At 35.9% G+C, this 18243-nt stretch overlaps 1 protein-coding gene across 2 annotated transcripts; it reads left to right on the top strand.

The window, feature by feature from the left end:
- The first annotated feature begins 652 nt into the window (after positions 1 to 652).
- Positions 653 to 10506, top strand: LOC110710476 (auxin response factor 19-like). 2 transcript variants are annotated; one of them, XM_021888783.1, is made up of 14 exons: positions 653 to 1430; positions 1851 to 1963; positions 4170 to 4268; positions 4390 to 4446; positions 4925 to 5080; positions 5156 to 5240; positions 5452 to 5542; positions 6027 to 6191; positions 6262 to 6384; positions 6559 to 6634; positions 6718 to 6856; positions 7489 to 9242; positions 9320 to 9510; positions 9614 to 10506. In XM_021888783.1, the coding sequence occupies exons 1-14, from the start codon at positions 1361 to 1363 to the stop codon at positions 9747 to 9749; spliced, it is 3255 nt and encodes a 1084-aa protein (XP_021744475.1). In that variant the 5' UTR covers positions 653 to 1360; the 3' UTR covers positions 9750 to 10506. The 2 variants fall into 2 exon arrangements, with proteins under 2 accessions (XP_021744475.1, XP_021744476.1); XM_021888784.1 differs by lacking the exons at positions 653 to 1430; positions 1851 to 1963 and having other exon boundaries at positions 4174 to 4268; positions 4394 to 4446; positions 9614 to 10505.
- Positions 10507 to 18243: the final 7737 nt, after the last annotated feature.

Here is an 18243-nt window from a genome sequence, read left to right as displayed (position 1 = left end):
ACAACTGTAGAATGATCTAATTAATAGGCTTGAAGACTATTTCATGTGGGTGGAAACATCTTCAACAGTAGATTTGATAAGTTATGTAACAACAAGCTTAATGCACTAAAATAAAATCACATTAGCTACACTCAATAAGATATCGTGTTTTTAAAATGAGTATTTTAGTCAAGACTGTGCAACGGTCTAATTTTCGGTTACTTACACTACATTAATAGTTTGAAGATTATTTCATGCGGGTGAGAACATCTTCAACAACAAATATGATAAGTTACCAACAAGCTTAGTGCCCAATGATCACATTCTCTACACTCACTAAGTTCTCGTGTTTTCAAAAGGAGCAAATTAATTAGGACAGTCTAATTACTAGTTATGTACACATAAATAGGCCTAAAGACAATTTCACGTGAACGATAACTTCAACAACACATACGATCATTTATGTAACAACAAGCTTAAAGCCCCAAAATCACATTGGATGCACTCATCAAGTTCTCGTGTTTTCAAAACGAGAAGAATTAATTAGATTGCCACAACGATTTAATTATCGTTAAATACAAAGTATACATTAATAGACTTGAAGACTAATTCACGTGGGTGAGAACTTTACCATGGACGTTATTTTTATTATTATTTTTTCGATGAAAACCATGAGGGTTGTCAATTTTTGTCAACACTGATACTCTATTTGTCTATAAAAGTTATTCCTGTTACAATATTTTGCACAAAAAAAAAAAAAAAAATTTTAGTTTATTTTAATGTAAGATTATACCCAATTTTTAATGAATTAATGAAAGCTACACCAATACTAGTAGAGTTAAGAGTTGTAGTAGTAGTAGCAATAATTCTTACTCAGTTTGCCCCCACCAACTTTCTTTGGTCCCCCAATTGCCCAATCCCACCAAGCAAACTTTCTCCCTCCTTTACCCTTTTAGAGAGAGAAACTAAACAAACTCAACTCCCCTTCATTTCTTCTTCCTTTCTTCTTCTTTCACAAACTATTTCTGCAATAAAATGCCACCAAATAAATAAAAATTAAATCTTTTTAGAGAGAGAAACATAGAAAGAGAAAGAAGAAGACTTTTAGAGAGAGAAAAAATGTCTGGAGTTTGTAGGGGATTTTAGGGGGCATACTTACAGCATATGGTCTCTCATTTGCTTAGCAACTCCCAACTTTTTTTGCTCTCTTTCTCTCTCCTCGTTTTCCGCCATTTTTTTTGGTTTAACCCCACTTCACTTTTTTGGGTGTTGCTTAACTTTTCCGGCGACTTCGCCGGAAACCCATTTCTTCGGTTGCCGGAGCTCCGATCTTCTTAGCTTTTTTTTATCTCTATTCTGAGGTTAGATTGTTTTGATATCTATGAAATCTACAACGACTACGGCGGTGAATATTGCTTCGCAGACTACTAATAATAGTCCGTCTTCTGAAGGTTTGATCTCTCTTGCTGAAACTGGGATGAGTTTTTTTTTTTTTTGTGGGTTACTAAGATTTTGGGAGATTTCCGCATTTTTGTCTTTTGACTGTAATTTGTGTATATTTTTTTTTGTTTGAGTTATTTTGGAGAGATTTTCTGAACTTTATTCTGTAATGAATTAATCACCACTTCATCATTTATTATTAGTTACAACGTTTGGATTTTCACGCTTGTTAATTACTTTATAAATACATCGGAATAAATCTAAAATGATCACATGACTGTTTGTAACTTTGTATTAGTCAATTAGTGTCAATTATACCTTGTTTATTACTGTCGTTTATTTATTATTGCCTACCAAATGAATTGTATTGTATAATAAAAAATAAATCGAACGGGGCGGAGGTGATAATACGTGTGAGGATGTGACTGCAGGAGAGAAGAAGACGATTAATCAGGAGTTATGGCAGGCGTGTGCAGGGCCTTTGGTGAATTTACCGGCCGCTGGGACCCACGTTGTGTATTTTCCACAAGGTCATAGTGAACAGGTTTGCTGCCTTTCTTATACCACCCTTTTTAATGTTCATACAAATTTTTAGCTAATTATGGTAATTAAGTTATAGTTTGTTGTTATTTTTTGGACTACTACTAGTATTATTTGGTAAGTAAAATAAAGTTAATATGGTTGTTTTTCTATTTGGGTAATGTTAATGATGTTGAAATGGGGAATGTATTAATATGGTAGTATTTGTTTTTTGTTTCCCTAATTTTGAGGGAAACCTTTGAGTTTGTGTGACTTGCTAGTCTTTTTCTTGTTTGCTTTTGGTTGTGGTCCATTTTTTCTAACTAAACTCATTTTGGTAATTATTAGACTTGTTGAATTGTAGAATTTCTTGCTAATTATGGTCCATAGTGCTATTTTCTTTTTAATCCAACAACCGGTACTCTTATGGAAATGTCAGTCCAATGGTTGGAAATAGGTTACTAAATCCGATTAGGATTTACTCCCTTTGTTTCATGATGATTCCGATGGATAACCATGAGGGGGTATTCTTATTTTGAGCAACTGAAGTATGTTTAATGGATATGGATAGGTTTATGGATAGAACATTTTTTATTTTATTTTAATTTTACCCTTTTTATTTTTTATTTTTTTATATATATTTTGTTATGATAAGTGTATGGAGGTAGTCCTATAGATACACCTATCCTTATTGAGGAAGATGTTGATTAAACCCCAACCTCAAAGTTCCCACATAATTCATGCTTAATTATAATATAAAGATTGTATTATATACCCCTAAATTCCAAAGAGGGCAAAAAAGTTTAATCACGAGCTTCATATATAATTTCTCATAAACTATATAGTTGGAAATTTATGATAAAATCACACGCCATTTGATGTTATTATACACCATAATGTTCTGTATTCTTAATGTTAGCTACTTATACATACTCCTTAGGGTTAAGTTTAGCATTATCCTAGAAAACAGAATTTCACCAGAAGGTAGGACTGTAACACAAGTAATGGGTTGGTAATATTCTCATCCAAAGTGATGTTGCCATCTTTTTGACTTCACAAGGTGTGGTCCATGGGGAATGACTTTGAAGATCATCTTTTGTGGCATGTTTCTCTTTCTCATTTCTTTGTCTTGTTATTCCTCAAACTAGTCATTCCTCATCTCTTTCTCTATCTATTTTTGTTTCCTCAGTTAAATTTATTTGAAATTAGCTTGTAATTTAATCATCATAAATCATCACAAACCAACTTATTGCACTTTTTTGAATTTTGATTAGTTGTAGGGTCAAGTTTCTAAGCCAAGATACTTTAATGATAATTTGCTGGGAGACCCCCTGTATTAACTTTTTTTTTTTTCTTTTTCTAAAAAATATGCTAGAGATACATGATATAATCAATATCGGAAAATATATTAGTGGAAAAAACAGTCAAAACACTATCAGCAGGGGAAGACTGCTATGTGTGTTTTGGGCCATGTTGCTTCAATATGTCTTATTTGTTTATAGATTTATGTCCACATTCAATAGAATAGGACAAGATCAATATACAGGAAATAGAAGCAGACTAACACAAGTTGAACATAATCCTCATCATCATCGAGAACACCTGAGCTAGACATGGTATACTGCACGTAGTTTTTCCTATTGATGGCAAAATTTTACTCACCTACTGGTTACAGGGTATACTTTGATTAGTTTTTCCTCAGCACGACATCACATGCTATAATTTTGAAATTGAAATAGAGTAATTTTGGGTGCAATGTATCAGAGAATAGCGCAGTGAAATAGCATATTTAGCATACATGAGAATATTAGATTACGGGAGTCTGGCCTATTGGTAGCTCACAATGTGTGCTGCCAGGTCTTGAATGGAGACTTCTATGAGACTCAGATATCATTTTCTTCTATTCTAGTCTTGACCATCACTTTAACTTCTCTGAGTCTCCGATGTTAATTTCTTTTTTTACTACTAATACCAGGCATCATATAAAGTTTTCTTCTCAATCTTTCTCACTTCCTGATACACCTTAAATATTTTTGTAATCTTTCCCTTCCTAGAGTTTGGTTAAAATTGGGAATTGCTAGTGGAGTAAGATCTATTACCTTATACTGTTTAGTCGAAAACCTAGTATTATTATAGCTTCTGCCTGTATAGTTTTTGAAAAACAATGCTTGCTGTCTGCATAATATTCTTGATCTCCTTGATAATTCTGACATGAATCTCAAAATGAATAGGTGGCGGCATCTTTGAAGAAGGATGTGGATGGTCAGATACCAAATTATACGAATTTGCCTGCTAAGTTACTATGCCTACTTCATAATGTGACATTGCATGTAAGATTATTTGTATAGTTGCACGCCGCCTCTGTTTTTCTTGGTCTCTTGCTTTAGAGAAGGATGGACTTTACTTTGATTGACAGATTGAGTACGACAGCTTACTGATTTCTTTCTGTAGGCAGATCCAGAAACTGATGAAGTATACGCTCAGATGACTCTCCAACCAGTTCCTTCTGTAAGAACTTTGATGGATATTATTACCATATCTTTGTTTTTAAAGGATCACTTTAATATTGGCTGTTCTAATTGCTTTATACCTCTTGCTCTTCCTACTGGACCCCTCCCTAACGCTTGTTCGATTAGAGGGAATGGAGAGAAAGGGAAGGTAGGACAAGGTAGGGGAATAAGCTCCCTTATTCTGATAAGAGGTTGTGGGAAGGAAGAGAAGGGATCCAGTTTCCCCCCATTTTTTAATTAACACCATCCTTCCAATATCGGAGAGATTTGAAGGGAAAATGGAGCTGACTTCCCCTCCTTATTCCCTCCTCTTCCTTTCCTGTTTATCTTCCTATCTGAAGTTCCGAACATAGTGTACAGAAAATGGCCAAAGAGTACCATTGGGGGGGGGGGGGGGGTGGGGGACACATCAGGCAAATAATATAGTTCAATCGTTTTCTTATGTTTTTGATCTGTTTTATTATTTTTTTTATCAGTTCGATAAGGAAGCTTTGTTGAGGTCTGATCTTTCATTAAAAGCACACAAACCACAGACGGAGTTTTTCTGCAAAACTCTGACTGCCAGTGATACAAGCACCCATGGAGGCTTTTCTGTACCAAGACGAGCAGCAGAAAAGATTTTCCCTCCTCTTGTAAGAAGCCTTTCTCTAGAATTCCTCATCTATATTTTTGATAATATAGTTTACGCTCATCATTTGAATGTATAGGATTTCTCCATGCAACCACCTGCTCAAGAACTAGTGGCCAGGGACTTGCATGATAGTGTGTGGACCTTCCGCCACATATATCGCGGTAGGTTCAGATTCTGGGTTTTTTTTTTACAAGTTTACCTTTAATATCTGAGGAAAAAATTTCATAAAAAAATGACAAGAGCCTAAAAAAATATTTCATATGATAAGAAGGCAGCAAAAGCTTTAGAAACAAAATACATTTGCATGAACACATACAAAATTGTTCAGTTGACAGCATTGATTGTTAATCTCTCTTTCTGATCTTCAACCAGGACAACCAAAACGGCACCTGCTAACAACGGGATGGAGCCTTTTTGTTAGTGGGAAGAAACTTTCTGCTGGTGATTCAGTTTTGTTTATCAGGTATGGACTGTAATCGTAAAAACATATTATATTTTAAATTATTAAGCAAGACTTTTATATACTAATGCCAAAATGGCCCGTTTTGTTAGTGGTGATAAATGGTGGTTATAGGAATGAAGTTGTTTATAAATCTGTAAAAAAATTAATCTCCATTTCCATGGTAATGCTAATTCACCCCGAACTATCCTTTTCTTCACAAATTACCATTACCATCCGTTACCTCTAGGGGGGGTGGTATTGGGTGTTGGTGAACATATATGAAGAAAAACATGAAGTTTGGGGAGGCCATTGCATTACTAAGAACATTAAGAAGTTATATTGATTTTATAATTACACTTGAAACTCATCCCATTACTGCTATATATAACCGACTATCAAACTGGCTGTAAAATTGTTTACTTCCATGGCGGTCTGTTTCTCTGTTATGAGTTCAATCTGAGAAGCTATACTCATTAATGTAGTGACTTGTGCTTTCTTTGAGCAGAGATGAGAAGCAGCATCTTCTTTTAGGAATTAGGCGAGCTAACCGACAACCTACTAATTTATCGTCATCAGTGCTCTCTAGTGATAGCATGCATATTGGAATCCTTGCAGCTGCTGCCCATGCGGCTGCAAATAATAGTCCGTTTACAGTTTTCTATAATCCAAGGTGGGTGTCATTGCACTCTTCTTAATCATCACTCTGCATCCTTGGACTCATTAGATGTTGATGTGTGCAGAGCTAGCCCATCAGAGTTTGTGATCCCACTTGCGAAGTACTACAAGGCTATATATGGTCAACAAGTATCTCCTGGTATGCGATTCAGGATGATGTTTGAAACTGAAGACTCAGGAACTAGAAGGTAATTTTGAATGTTGTGTATGAGAGGGTCAAATTGTTTCACCTCGCTGTAAATTTAGAGAAGAAATCCATCTCGAAAATCACTGTATTGAAATCATTCGGTTGATGACTCATCTTTCATCATCTGGTATTAAGCAAATTGACTAATTGAGAACTTAATCAACCAAATTTGCAGGTACATGGGTACAATCACAGGTATTAGTGATCTAGATCCTGTGCGCTGGAAGAATTCTCAGTGGCGTAATTTGCAGGTAAATACTTGCTGCCTTTGTTGCAACTAATTATCTGTGCATCTTATCTAATTGTTGATAGATTACTTGATATCTGCATTCAGGTTGGTTGGGATGAGTCAACTGCTGGAGAAAGGCGTAACAGAGTTTCTGTTTGGGAGATTGAACCTGTTACAGCTCCATTTTTCATATGTCCCCCACCATTCCTTAGGCCAAAGCGTCCAAGGCTACCAGGAATGCCAGGTACATATAATTATACTTCTCCAGATTGGGATTTCTATTTCCCAATAATCACATCCCATAGGGTATCTATATTTCTTCTAATTTTCCTTAGGTCTCCCGTCTCCTCTTTGAGCTATTCAATTTGATACTCATGCTAGTATGCTATCTCACATCATGGCAGGATGCCTGTTTACTTGAAACTTATCCTACTGGAATGCTTTCATGGGCCTTAAATGACTTTCTGTTTAAGATACAAGATGGTTATATGAAGATTGCTACTTATACTACTCTCTGATAATTTATTTATATTGCTGCTGCCTGCTGGCATGTGACAAAACCGATATTTTCCTTTATGAGAAATTTTAATGATACCATACTAATTTACAGTTTTACATGTGTTATTCCAACATGGCTTATGAACCTCCAATTTTCACGGGGTTGGGTGAGTCTATATGATGCCTCGCTATTGGAATGAAATAGTTGTCTTTCATAAGTTTTTCTTAGGTCAACACAAATAACAACAGAAAACGAAAATGGGATAAAACATGTTAATGTATCCTAATATGATTACCTTGTTGTGGTGACTGTATTGATCATTTTCTTGTTGCACTGTTTTTTCTAAGTGGTGTTAGTCTAATCTTACTCTGTGGCAGATGATGAATCTGATGTCGACAACCCATTCAAGAGAACTATGCCATGGCTTGGAGATGATCCGCATGCTTTAACAGGCATGAGCTTGATGCAGTGGATGAACATGCCACAAAATCAATCCTTGGCTAATCCAATGCAGGCAAATTTTTTGAATACTTTACCTGGTACTCTTCAGAGTCTTCCTGGTGCTGACCTGTCCCGTCAATTAGGATTTACTGCACCACTGATGCCTCATCAGAACAACTTACAGCTCAATGCTCAGAGTCCAGTACAATCAGTTCAGCAGCTTGATCAGCTCCAGAAGTCATCAGGAGCTTTGAACCCATTGAGCTCTCTAATACAGTCGCAGCAACAGTTATGTGATGTTTCTCAGCAATCCTCGATGCATAACTTGATCAACCAATCCCTATCTTCAAACCATGTCCAGTCGCAGCTAGTACAGTCTCAGGGTCTTGTACAAAGTCAGAATTCATTTCATCAGCCAACTTCTCTTCAAAGCCATCAGCCCCTGGGAAACCTACCCCCACAGCAGCAGCAGCAAAGTCCAGGACCCAGTCAACAACCAAGTTTAAATCAATTGCAACAAGTTACTGACAACCAGCTTCAGCTTCAACTTTTGCAAAGGCTTCAACAGCAACAGCACTCGCTCTTATCTCAGCAGTCTGCATTGCAGCAGATAAATCACGTGAACCAACTCCAAGAACTGCAGAGATCTCAGTCAGATGTGTCTCAAAGCTTTTCTAGGGCATTGCCTTCATCACAAATGATGGATATGCCTCAAGCACAAATGAAGTCTCTCCCTCAGTCCCAGGTTATGCCACAGCAGATATCTAGGAGCAGTAGTCTGACAGCATCACACTTCTCTCAAACACCTCAGGTCCCAAAACTCCCACAGCAGCAGTCTGGTGTAATGCCGGAACTGCATGGTCCAGCTGGAGTTGCACTCAATCCTATGTCAAATCATCCCTCCTCTGCAGTAAGCAGCAGTTTTGTAGGAGCTGCTGCAGGTGGGCATTCAGCACTAACTGATGATATTCCATCATGCTCAACTTCTCCTTCGACAAACAATGGTCCTATTGTCACTCAGACAGTCGTGAACAATAGAGGTCACCGAAATTATGCCTTGGGAGAAGGGATAAATCAGTCTAATCTTTTGAGTTCCAATAGTTTAGAGACTATGGCAGCTCATAACTCGTTTCAAGAGTTGCATCAAAAAGCTGCTGTCAAGCCTTCTGTCAACATTACTAAGGTTGAAAGCCAAGGACATTTAACCCGGCAAACATATCAGAATATCCCTATGGATTATTTAGATACATCCTCTGCAACATCAGCTTCTCTCTCTCAGAATGATATCATAAGTCAGAACAATCCATTATCTAATCCACAATCAAGTTTGTTAGGAGATACAGGTCACGATGTGGAGGTACAAGCTGATGTTAGAAACAACATTCACGCTGGGGCAAGTATTAATGAGCAGCTGGGGACATCCTTGGTCTCAGATACTATGATGACAAAGAATTTACCAAGGTCTGATAAGGATTTCTCAAATAACGTCTCTTCTGGTTGTATGCTTAGTACTTACGAAAACTCAAAGGATGCTCAGCAGGAACTCTCATCCTCAATGGTTACTCAGTCATTTGGTGTACCAGATGTTGCATTCAATTCAATTGATTCTGCATTAAGTGATGGTAGTTTTATGAATAGGGGAGCATGGGGCCCACCCCCACCATATCAGAGACTGCGGACCTACACAAAGGTAAAACTCTTAGAACTTTTCTCATGCTCTGGCTTAGAATAAAAATTTTAATGAGTGACTTGGTTATTTATTTGAAGGTTTACAAGCGTGGAGCTGTTGGTAGATCTATAGATGTTACTCGTTACTCGGGTTATGAGGAGCTCAAGCAGGATCTGGCTCGGATGTTTGGCATAGAGGGACAGATGGAAGACCGGGGAAGAGTTGGATGGAAACTTGTATATGTGGACCATGAGAACGATGTCTTGCTAGTGGGTGATGATCCCTGGGAGTAAGTCTCCGGCATAATTAAAATTACTTTGCTTCCCTTATCATTATTATCATGATCACCTAATCTGCTCTTAGAGTTCATATTCTGTCTGTTTCAATTTCAGTGACTTCGTGAATTGTGTTCGGTGTGTAAAAATCCTCTCCCCTCAAGAAGTTCAACAAATGAGCCTTGATGGTGATTTTGGGAATGCTTCTCTACAGAATCAAACCTGTAGTAGTTCTGATGGTGGAAATGTATGAATTTTAGAGCCATGCTTCTACCAGTTATTGTGTGCAGAAGACTAAATTGAGAGGATAGAGTTAGCCCCTGGCATATACTTGTGCTGATTTTTATGCATTGCAGCAAGCTGTTGTGATGCAAGCCGAGTTTTAGCCTTGATATAGAAAGTTAGAAATCATTTCCCTCATTTTTGGGCAAGCCTTGTGGTATCCATCATATATGGCTAGTAGGACAGGGAGCTCAGAAAGTTGGCAACCAGACCATCCTATGATTTCAATGGTATTCTGGCAAGCCTTCAAAATTGTAATGATGTATGTTCTAGATTAATGTAAATCTCTCTTAATTTATAAAATCAAAGTTCTCGGTTCAAGTCACTTTGAGAAATTTGGCTTGAAAATTTTGTGGCTAATTCATTCAACCAAGTGCATTGACAATTTTCACTCTAATCATTGGGAACTGTCTTAGTTCTATCTAATGAAGAAAGTCATTATATGCTGACTTTTTCGCCTGTCCTCTTTGACCAATGTTAGTAATATATATAACAAAAAGAAAAAGAAAAAAAAAAAGATTTAGGTGGAATGTTGTTGAAATCATCCCAATGTATTATATTCTAAATACTTCGTAACATATTATTTTCTAAACAACAACAATGTAGCCTTTACCACAAACCAAATTTTATTTCAAGGCACATTGGATTAAATTCAAACTGAACAACAAATAAGCACCCTGACACACAAACAAGAAAATGAGCAACTCTTTTCTCTCCACATAATTATAATTGATGAAACATAAATAGTAAATACTCCATAGTCAATAATTTAACATTATCTAATTATCTAAAACAAAAGGACATTACTACTCCTATGTAGTTCACTATTAATTATTTCAAGCAATTTCAACTGCATCACGCTTCAAAGAGGAGTATGAAGACAAGACCAACAACGATCCCTCCCACATCTCCTCATTTCACATCCGACGAACTTTGTGATCGTCGTGCTCACCTTTAAGAGAAAGTCTTCATCCCAATCCTTGAAAACATTTTTCTCAAGAAGACATGCTCGCGAGAGGTCAAGGTATGTGAGATTCTTATGGCTTTCTAATATTAGTGATAAAGCATTGTCAATTAAGGTACAATACCTAAGTGACAAATGTGTGAGACAAGGAAAATTCCTTGCAACATCAATTGCATCTTCCACCTTTACATGGCCGTCCAACCTTAATGTATGAATTTGATTATTCCACATCACACCCACAACTTGAGCGCATGATGCACTGCACTCCACTTCTACTAGTTCCTTCCAACATGATGCAAAAGCCCTAAAATAAAATACCTTTCCGCGACCCATACGAAAAACCACACTCCTAATTGAAGGTAACCTGCAATGCCAAAACTTTAAGTCACTGCAATCACCATATATTCATATCAATCATTAAAGAAAGACGATTTTATCTATCTACAAGCTAAAGGAACACAATTTTATCTATCTACATGATCGAACTTTATATGAAGTAGATTTACAACCACACGGACCTTTATCAATGAGCTAGATCAAAAGTCATTTGCATTTTTCTGTACTAAAGTTTCAAGCAAATAGAGGAATTATATTATGTTACCAAATTTATAACAACTCAATTTAGTTTTGCTTGATTTTGATTAAGATAGAGTAGATCAATGCCCAAGTATAAATGTCGGCAAACAACTAGTGTGATAATTCAAGATCATGGGTTTATGTTAGATAATTCAAGCAACAACAATATGGGCGGTGCAACAACTAGTGTCAATGAAACACACGAACCAATTTTTTGTTCAAAATTGTATTACTAATGTTTTGCTAATTAAAAACAACCCAAAATATATTATATTCCCACAATTTTGTTTTACTAAGAAAGCCACCTTAATAGACAATTATCACCTAATCAAGAAGCCACCAACAAATTTGTATTCAATAATAGTAATAGAAATGGAAAAAACTTAATTACCTTCTAGCAATGTAGCAATACCCATTCGGGAAAAGATATCAGGGAGTGCAAGTTTTGTATAGTGATTTTGTTGATCGCGGTTGAGATGAAGCTTAATCATCTTCCAAAACCTTTCGAGGTAAGGCACGTAATTAGTATACATGAACCCGTAATGACACAAATCGAATACATCCCGTGGTGGGAAGAGAGTGTCCAGAGCGGCATTGAGCCAGGACTTGCACGCAAAGCAAATCGAAAATATAAGATGTCGCTCACTCAATCGCTTCATAATGCTAACCAATATGTCATTGTCCATCTCTTCCCACCTTCTTATGATATGATTGTCATCACTCTCCTCATCGACCTCGAATGCTACGTTGTTTTTTACATGTTTCTTCAATCAAGTCTTGGCCTTTTCAAAGAGTTTTTGTCCATCATCAATTCTATGAGAAATTAAAGTAGTGAATAATCAGAAATCGATGAATTATGTGGGCATTAGTGAATCTAGAATTGTGAAACAAGTGTAATACCAATAGTTCAATCATCCACTTTACACTATGTTTGGATTAAGAGAAATGGAGCACATTTGATTCAATTATCAAATTAGGCTCACAATTTTAGGGAGAAAATTAAAGGAAAGTTCTATCCTAACATTAACGGCAATTTAATGATTAGGCTGGAAAAATCACATAATTAGCCTTAGTAATCATTACTAATAGTTCAAGAATCAACTTCAGAAGAACCCTAAATTGATCTGAGTATACGAACAATTAAATTAACCATAAACCCTAGTCACTGGATTGCGAAATTATATATTTGATGATTACAAAGAGAAACAACATCAATGGAGAACGTGGAGTGGAGTGAAAATGGAAACTGAGAGCGGGAAAGGTATACGTTTACCATCTCTTTCTAACTCGTCTTTTATGCACGCGATTAGAGCTGTCAATTCGATTACATGGATCGGGTTGGTGTGGGTCAGGTCAACTCAAGTCGGGTCAATTCGGATTAATGTCGTAACTTATGCGGATTGGGTTTTGGTCATGCTTGAGTCAGGTCACGTACGTCATACATCTTATCGGGTTTTGGTCAGGTTTAGGTCAGGTCAATAACAGGTTGGGATACATTCGGATCTGGTGAATAATAGGTCGGGTTTTAACGGGTTAAAACGAGTTAGGGTCATTCTCGGGTTAGAGTCAGGTTCGGTTAAAGTCAATTATTTGCGGGTTATGATTAGGTCGGGTCATTTCCAAGTCGGGTCATGTTTAGGTTTGGGTCACAAGTATTGGATTAATTTGGGTCTCGGTTTGATTTCAAGTCGAGTCATATCGGGTTTAGGTACATTTTTCGGATCGGTTTGTTAATAGTTCATGTATTGACGTTCACATTTAATTACTTACTAGTGTTGTGCCTGGACGATGCTCGGATAATTTTTTGTCCCAATACCAGCTCTTAACATATACTTCATTGATACAAATAAATCATATTTTATTAAAAACGTAATCCTTTTCAATTTAGGATACTAGAGTGCCTCCGTGCTAACGCACGAGTATACATAATATGTAGAGTTAGAAAGAAAAAAAATTAATAGAAGTGAAAGTTATAGTTTTATTTTTTATTATTTGGAGAAAGGAAGTTATTTGGAGGTTATGTCAAAAAAAAAAAGAAAAGAGAAATAAGAGAGAGAAAAAAGAAGAGTGCACAAAATTGCATAGTGAGAGTTTTGGAGGAATTTGGTGAGAAGTTAGAAAAACAACTCTTAAATTATATAAAAGATTACTAATACTTAAGGATATTGATTATCACAATGATGTCTTTGCAAATATGTTGATTAATTAAATTGTTACATACTTACATTTATAATTTAAGATTTTTTTCCATTAATAAAATATAGTCAAACGAATAAAATATACCAGACAAAAAACGTGCCATATCTGTTTTGATAATTATTGAATTAGTAAAAAGGTGGTTATTGATTGTTTTTAAAAATATAAGAGAAAAACAATTGTGTTTTTTTTAACGGAAATAGTGGACCTTATGGTGGTTATTTATTTATTTTTAAAAAGAATGAAGTACACATAATTTAAAGATTGATTTTCAAGTGTTGTGCGGAAATATAAAGAAAAAAATGTGCAATAATAATATAGACTGCTTGTAATTTTGTGGTTTCTAATGATATAATAAAGTAGGTAAGTTTTTGTGTAATTTTTGTTTGTTTTTTTTTGTTTTTTTTTGTTTGTAATATTAAGTAAAATGGATGGTATGTGTGTTATTAGGAAAGATATTAAAAATAGTAGAAGTGGAAGTTATTTGAAGGATATTGCCAAAAAAAGAAAAAGAAAAAGAAAAAAAGAAATGAATGAAAGTTGAGGATTGAGGTTTTGGAGAAACCTCATTAATTCACTCTTAAATTATATTAAAGATTTTGAGATAGGATACTATTAACAAATATTATAGAAGCATACTCCATATGTGAAAAACAACGGTGTTGTAGCTTAGTTGGTACGATGATTTCTATGTTATTTCAACTATCTACCCATCAACTAATAATTATATCTGTAAAATAAAAAAAATATTACTACCGGTCCTAAAGTTTAGTTTGGAATATTACAAACTATGTACACGGTACAGAAATACAATATAACAATCATATTAAATTGTGATTTTTTTTTTAGTTCCTAAAATGAAAGTTTTAAATTAGTTGTATCACTTTTCTTTTTAACTAATAAATTCTCTCTATCTCTCATATCACATAAGCCCTATTTATTTTACTCATGAAATAATAATCACTTGACAATCATACTTGTTAAATAAAAAAAAAAAAATAGTACTACTGCTCATAAAGCTGTGTGTGAATTTAGGAAAGAAATTGGGATTCCAAAAACGGCCTAGGAATCTGTGAAAACTGAAGTGATGCAACTTAAATCGGTTAGGAATTACGTACATGGGTTGCTCAGTCGGTTAGGGATTACGTATATGGGTTATCCAGTCGGTCATGGGTTACTTATTAAGTAACCCCTGATAAGTAACCTCGACTACACGCACAGTGTGGTCAGCCATATATAAAAATTTGTGTTGATCTATATAAGAGTACAATATATATTATATAAATATATACTCTATATGAGAAAATTATCTATGTAATTCAAATTTTTTACTCATAAAATAATAACCACTTGACAATCATACTTGTCAAATAAAAAAAATAGTACTACTGCTCATAAAGCTGTGTGTGAATTTGGGAAAGAGCTTGGGATTAAAAGAGTCTATCCTTGAAATTTGTTAAAAAATAATAGTATGATCATAGCAATTAGAAGAAAGTTGTGATTTTAATGTACATAAGAAATATTGAAATGTTTTTTTAAAAAGTCTAAAACTAAAAAGCATATTAAATTAAACTAAAGATCGTAAATAGGTTTCTAAAATTTTGAAAATTCTACTATGCAAAAACTATAACTATAGTTGTAACATGAAAATGTACAATCAATTGTATTCTAATATAGTGCACTTTGTATTAGACCTATTGGTTCAATCAAATTACATTTTTAAGTACAAACAATACTTGTAATTTATATTTAGGTCATGTTTGATAAATGGCTTTTTGGTTAGGTTTTAGGTTTTTTACGTGGTCAAACAGCCTAAAAAAGTGTTTGGTAAATGACTTTTTTATTCAGCGAAAAAGCTGGCAGCCAAAATGAAAAAGCTGCTATGAGTAGCTTTTTTTGTTGGCTTTTGGCTTGTTGGCCCACAAATTATCTAATAAACAGTTAATAGCCACCAACTAAAAGTTTATCTTTATATGTTAGTTACTAGTTTTGTGCTCGAGCGATGCTCGGGTTGTTTATTGATATTGCAACGTATGTAGGTTCCCCTAACTCACAAATTATACCCAGCTTTGCTAAAAAATCCACCATTCAAATTATAAACCCTATTTGCATGAAACTTCCTTTTTGCCTCAAATCTCTCATAGCCAAACACTCATGTTTAGTTATTACCGGCACGACACTTACGAAAAGTTGGAATGCCATATCTCGTTCCTTGGCTAATTAATTGTATGGCTTAAGTGTTTTTGTATTGTGACTTGACTAATCGTACAACTTTATATATATTCAATAATATAATGACTGAAATAGTTTTTATGTCGCTTATTAAAATATATCATAAATGGATTTATTTTAAAGTACTCCTCAACACGAATATTATGATATAAAAAATAAATTTAGATGATAATTATTGAGAGTTAAAATCTAATATATTTCTTTTAAATAAAATTATAATTTAATCTAACATATGAAATATTGGTATTAAATCGAAAATAAAACTCTTAATTAACAATTTTATCCTACAATTCTATCCAAATTTTATTAAAAATAAAACTTTAAACTAAATTTTTTATTCTACAAAGTCTATCCAAATCTATCAAACTTTTTTATTAAAAAAAAAAACTCCTAATGTTTGGTATGTCACCCGTAGCAATCGGTTTCCAGGTGCTAACATGGGAGGTGGTCTTGAGGTGGATGATGATGAACAACAAAAACAACATCATCAACAACAATAACAACAACAATTGCATCCTCAAGGCAAGCAAAGCCTTGAAGATCAAATGGCAAGCTTGCAACTTGGCATGCAAGGACTAATAGAGATGCAACAAGGTATGTTTGTGCAACAACAAGCTATGTATGATGCTAGTGTAAGGCAGGGTGAGGTTACCCCGGCGGTAAACTACCCTTATTTCTTGCCGCAACAAGGACCGGTGTCTTATTGGGGGGCTCTCGGAGAGGAGGATTCTTGGCCTTATTGGCAAGGTCTTCCTCAACCTGGGAAGAAATTTCATGAATACCCCCCATATAACTATAGGCAACCGGGGGTTGTGACTATAGTGGTGATCCTAACTACCCCTATGTCGATCCCACTCACCCCGCCCCTCTTTATTTGCCTCCTCAATATGACCAATTGCCTCAATGGCAAGTTGACCTTTACAAAGGTCACTATGGTTGGCCTCCGGGTTACACCGAAGGTTGGGAGCCTCATGTCCCTCCGGCCGGTTTCTCCTATGATGGAGATAACGATGATGAGGAGCCTATTGATGATGAGGTTGGTTCTAGTGGCCAATAGTCCCCTATTTATGTTTTTTCCTCCATCCCTTTACTTGTTGATTGTTTGTTTTTCATGATGGGATGTTGAGATGATTTTATTTAAGCTTTGGGGATTTTTTTCATCATTTATGTGTGTGTGTGTGTGGGGGGGGGGGGGGTGTGTCTTGTGCATGCTTATTGTTGATATGCTTAATATCTTTTCTCCTTGTTGTGCATGATACTTCCCTTTAGTCCTTGATAATTTTGTTGGTTGTTGTGATGATGATGATTTGATGATGTGATTTTTGATGGTTTTTACGTATATTTCTTGATGAGGTTGATTTTTATTTTTGATGATGATTTTTGATAACTCTTGATGATGATGATGATGATGGTTTTTGGTGAATTTTTATGATATATGAATAATAATGATTGTGCTCCCTTTCAATCTAAACCCTTGAATCCAAACCCTTGAAATCCAAATTCTTTTTAGCTTAGTGTATAGTTTTATTTCTTTGTTTTTACTTTGAAGTTACTAACGTGTGTTTTGTGTATAGTTTGTTTCCTTTTTCCTTTCTAATCTTGTCATGTAGATCGAGCTTTGCTTCTTGGAGCAACGTGGAGGAGTAAGCTGAAAAGAATGATGTCCTTCGAACAAGTGTATTATTCCGATAGAGGGTTAGGAATTAAATAGGAAAGCTAATTATTTAGTGAGGTCAAGTGACCGGAATGCCTAGTCGGAGATCGCTTCCGATCAGTAATATTAATTTATAATTAATATTACAACTTGCTCTTGACTAAACCCTTCGGGTCACACCCAATCGTGTAACCGAACAAAGGCGACGAATTAATCCGAATGATTAAATGAGTTGATAGAGATTTTCAAACTCAGACGTCGGATTCCGAACTTAGAGCGTCGAAGCCGAGCGTCGAACGTCAAGAAGATTCAACGAATCGAGAAGACGAGAAAATAAGTCAAATGACAAGTCATCGTGCGAAGACCTAGCCTCGGATTAGCCTAGCCAACCGAGGACTAGGCAACATAAGATAACAAGGCTGCTAGCCATGCACTAGCCTTGGCCGCAAGCCTAGCAGCCACGCATGTGCGTTGGCCGGGCATGCTGGCCGAGCTAGCTAGCTAGCAACGCATGGCCTCGTAAGCATGGTTGTACATGTTGGGCGAGCTAGCACCGCTAGCATCAGCCCGCAAGCACGCGAGCAGGTCGATGCTAACAACGCTAGCACTAGCCCGCAAGCACGCTTAGCAGCAGCCCGCTAGTGCCCAACAGCTCGCGTGGGCTTGCGGTGTGCTAGCATGCCCAGCTAAGGGCAAGGCCGCCAGCTTGGAGCCCAAGGCTTGAGGCCGGTCATCCTTGTGTTGACCAAGGGTGAGTTAGCGGTTTTGCTTGCTCCCCAAAGGGAAGGTTTGTGGTCCTTACCTAACCTCTCCCTTGCATTGCCACATGACATTTGCTTATTG

This window comes from Chenopodium quinoa, unplaced genomic scaffold, assembly GCF_001683475.1.
Source record: "Chenopodium quinoa cultivar QQ74 unplaced genomic scaffold, ASM168347v1, whole genome shotgun sequence".
Taxonomy (NCBI): Eukaryota; Viridiplantae; Streptophyta; class Magnoliopsida; order Caryophyllales; family Amaranthaceae; genus Chenopodium; species Chenopodium quinoa.
The sequence above is the reverse complement of the archived record's forward strand: the minus strand, read 5'-3'. Positions and strand labels throughout refer to the sequence as shown.

Excerpts from the sequence above, each read along its gene's own strand:
- LOC110710476 (XM_021888783.1), top strand. The coding sequence starts at position 1,361 with ATGAAATCTACAACGACTACGGCGGTGAATATTGCTTCGCAGACTACT. Across the intron at positions 1,964-4,169 it reads CACAAGGTCATAGTGAACAG|GTGGCGGCATCTTTGAAGAA; the intron begins GTTTGCTGCCTT and ends CAAAATGAATAG. Across the intron at positions 6,385-6,558 it reads GAAGACTCAGGAACTAGAAG|GTACATGGGTACAATCACAG; the intron begins GTAATTTTGAAT and ends CCAAATTTGCAG.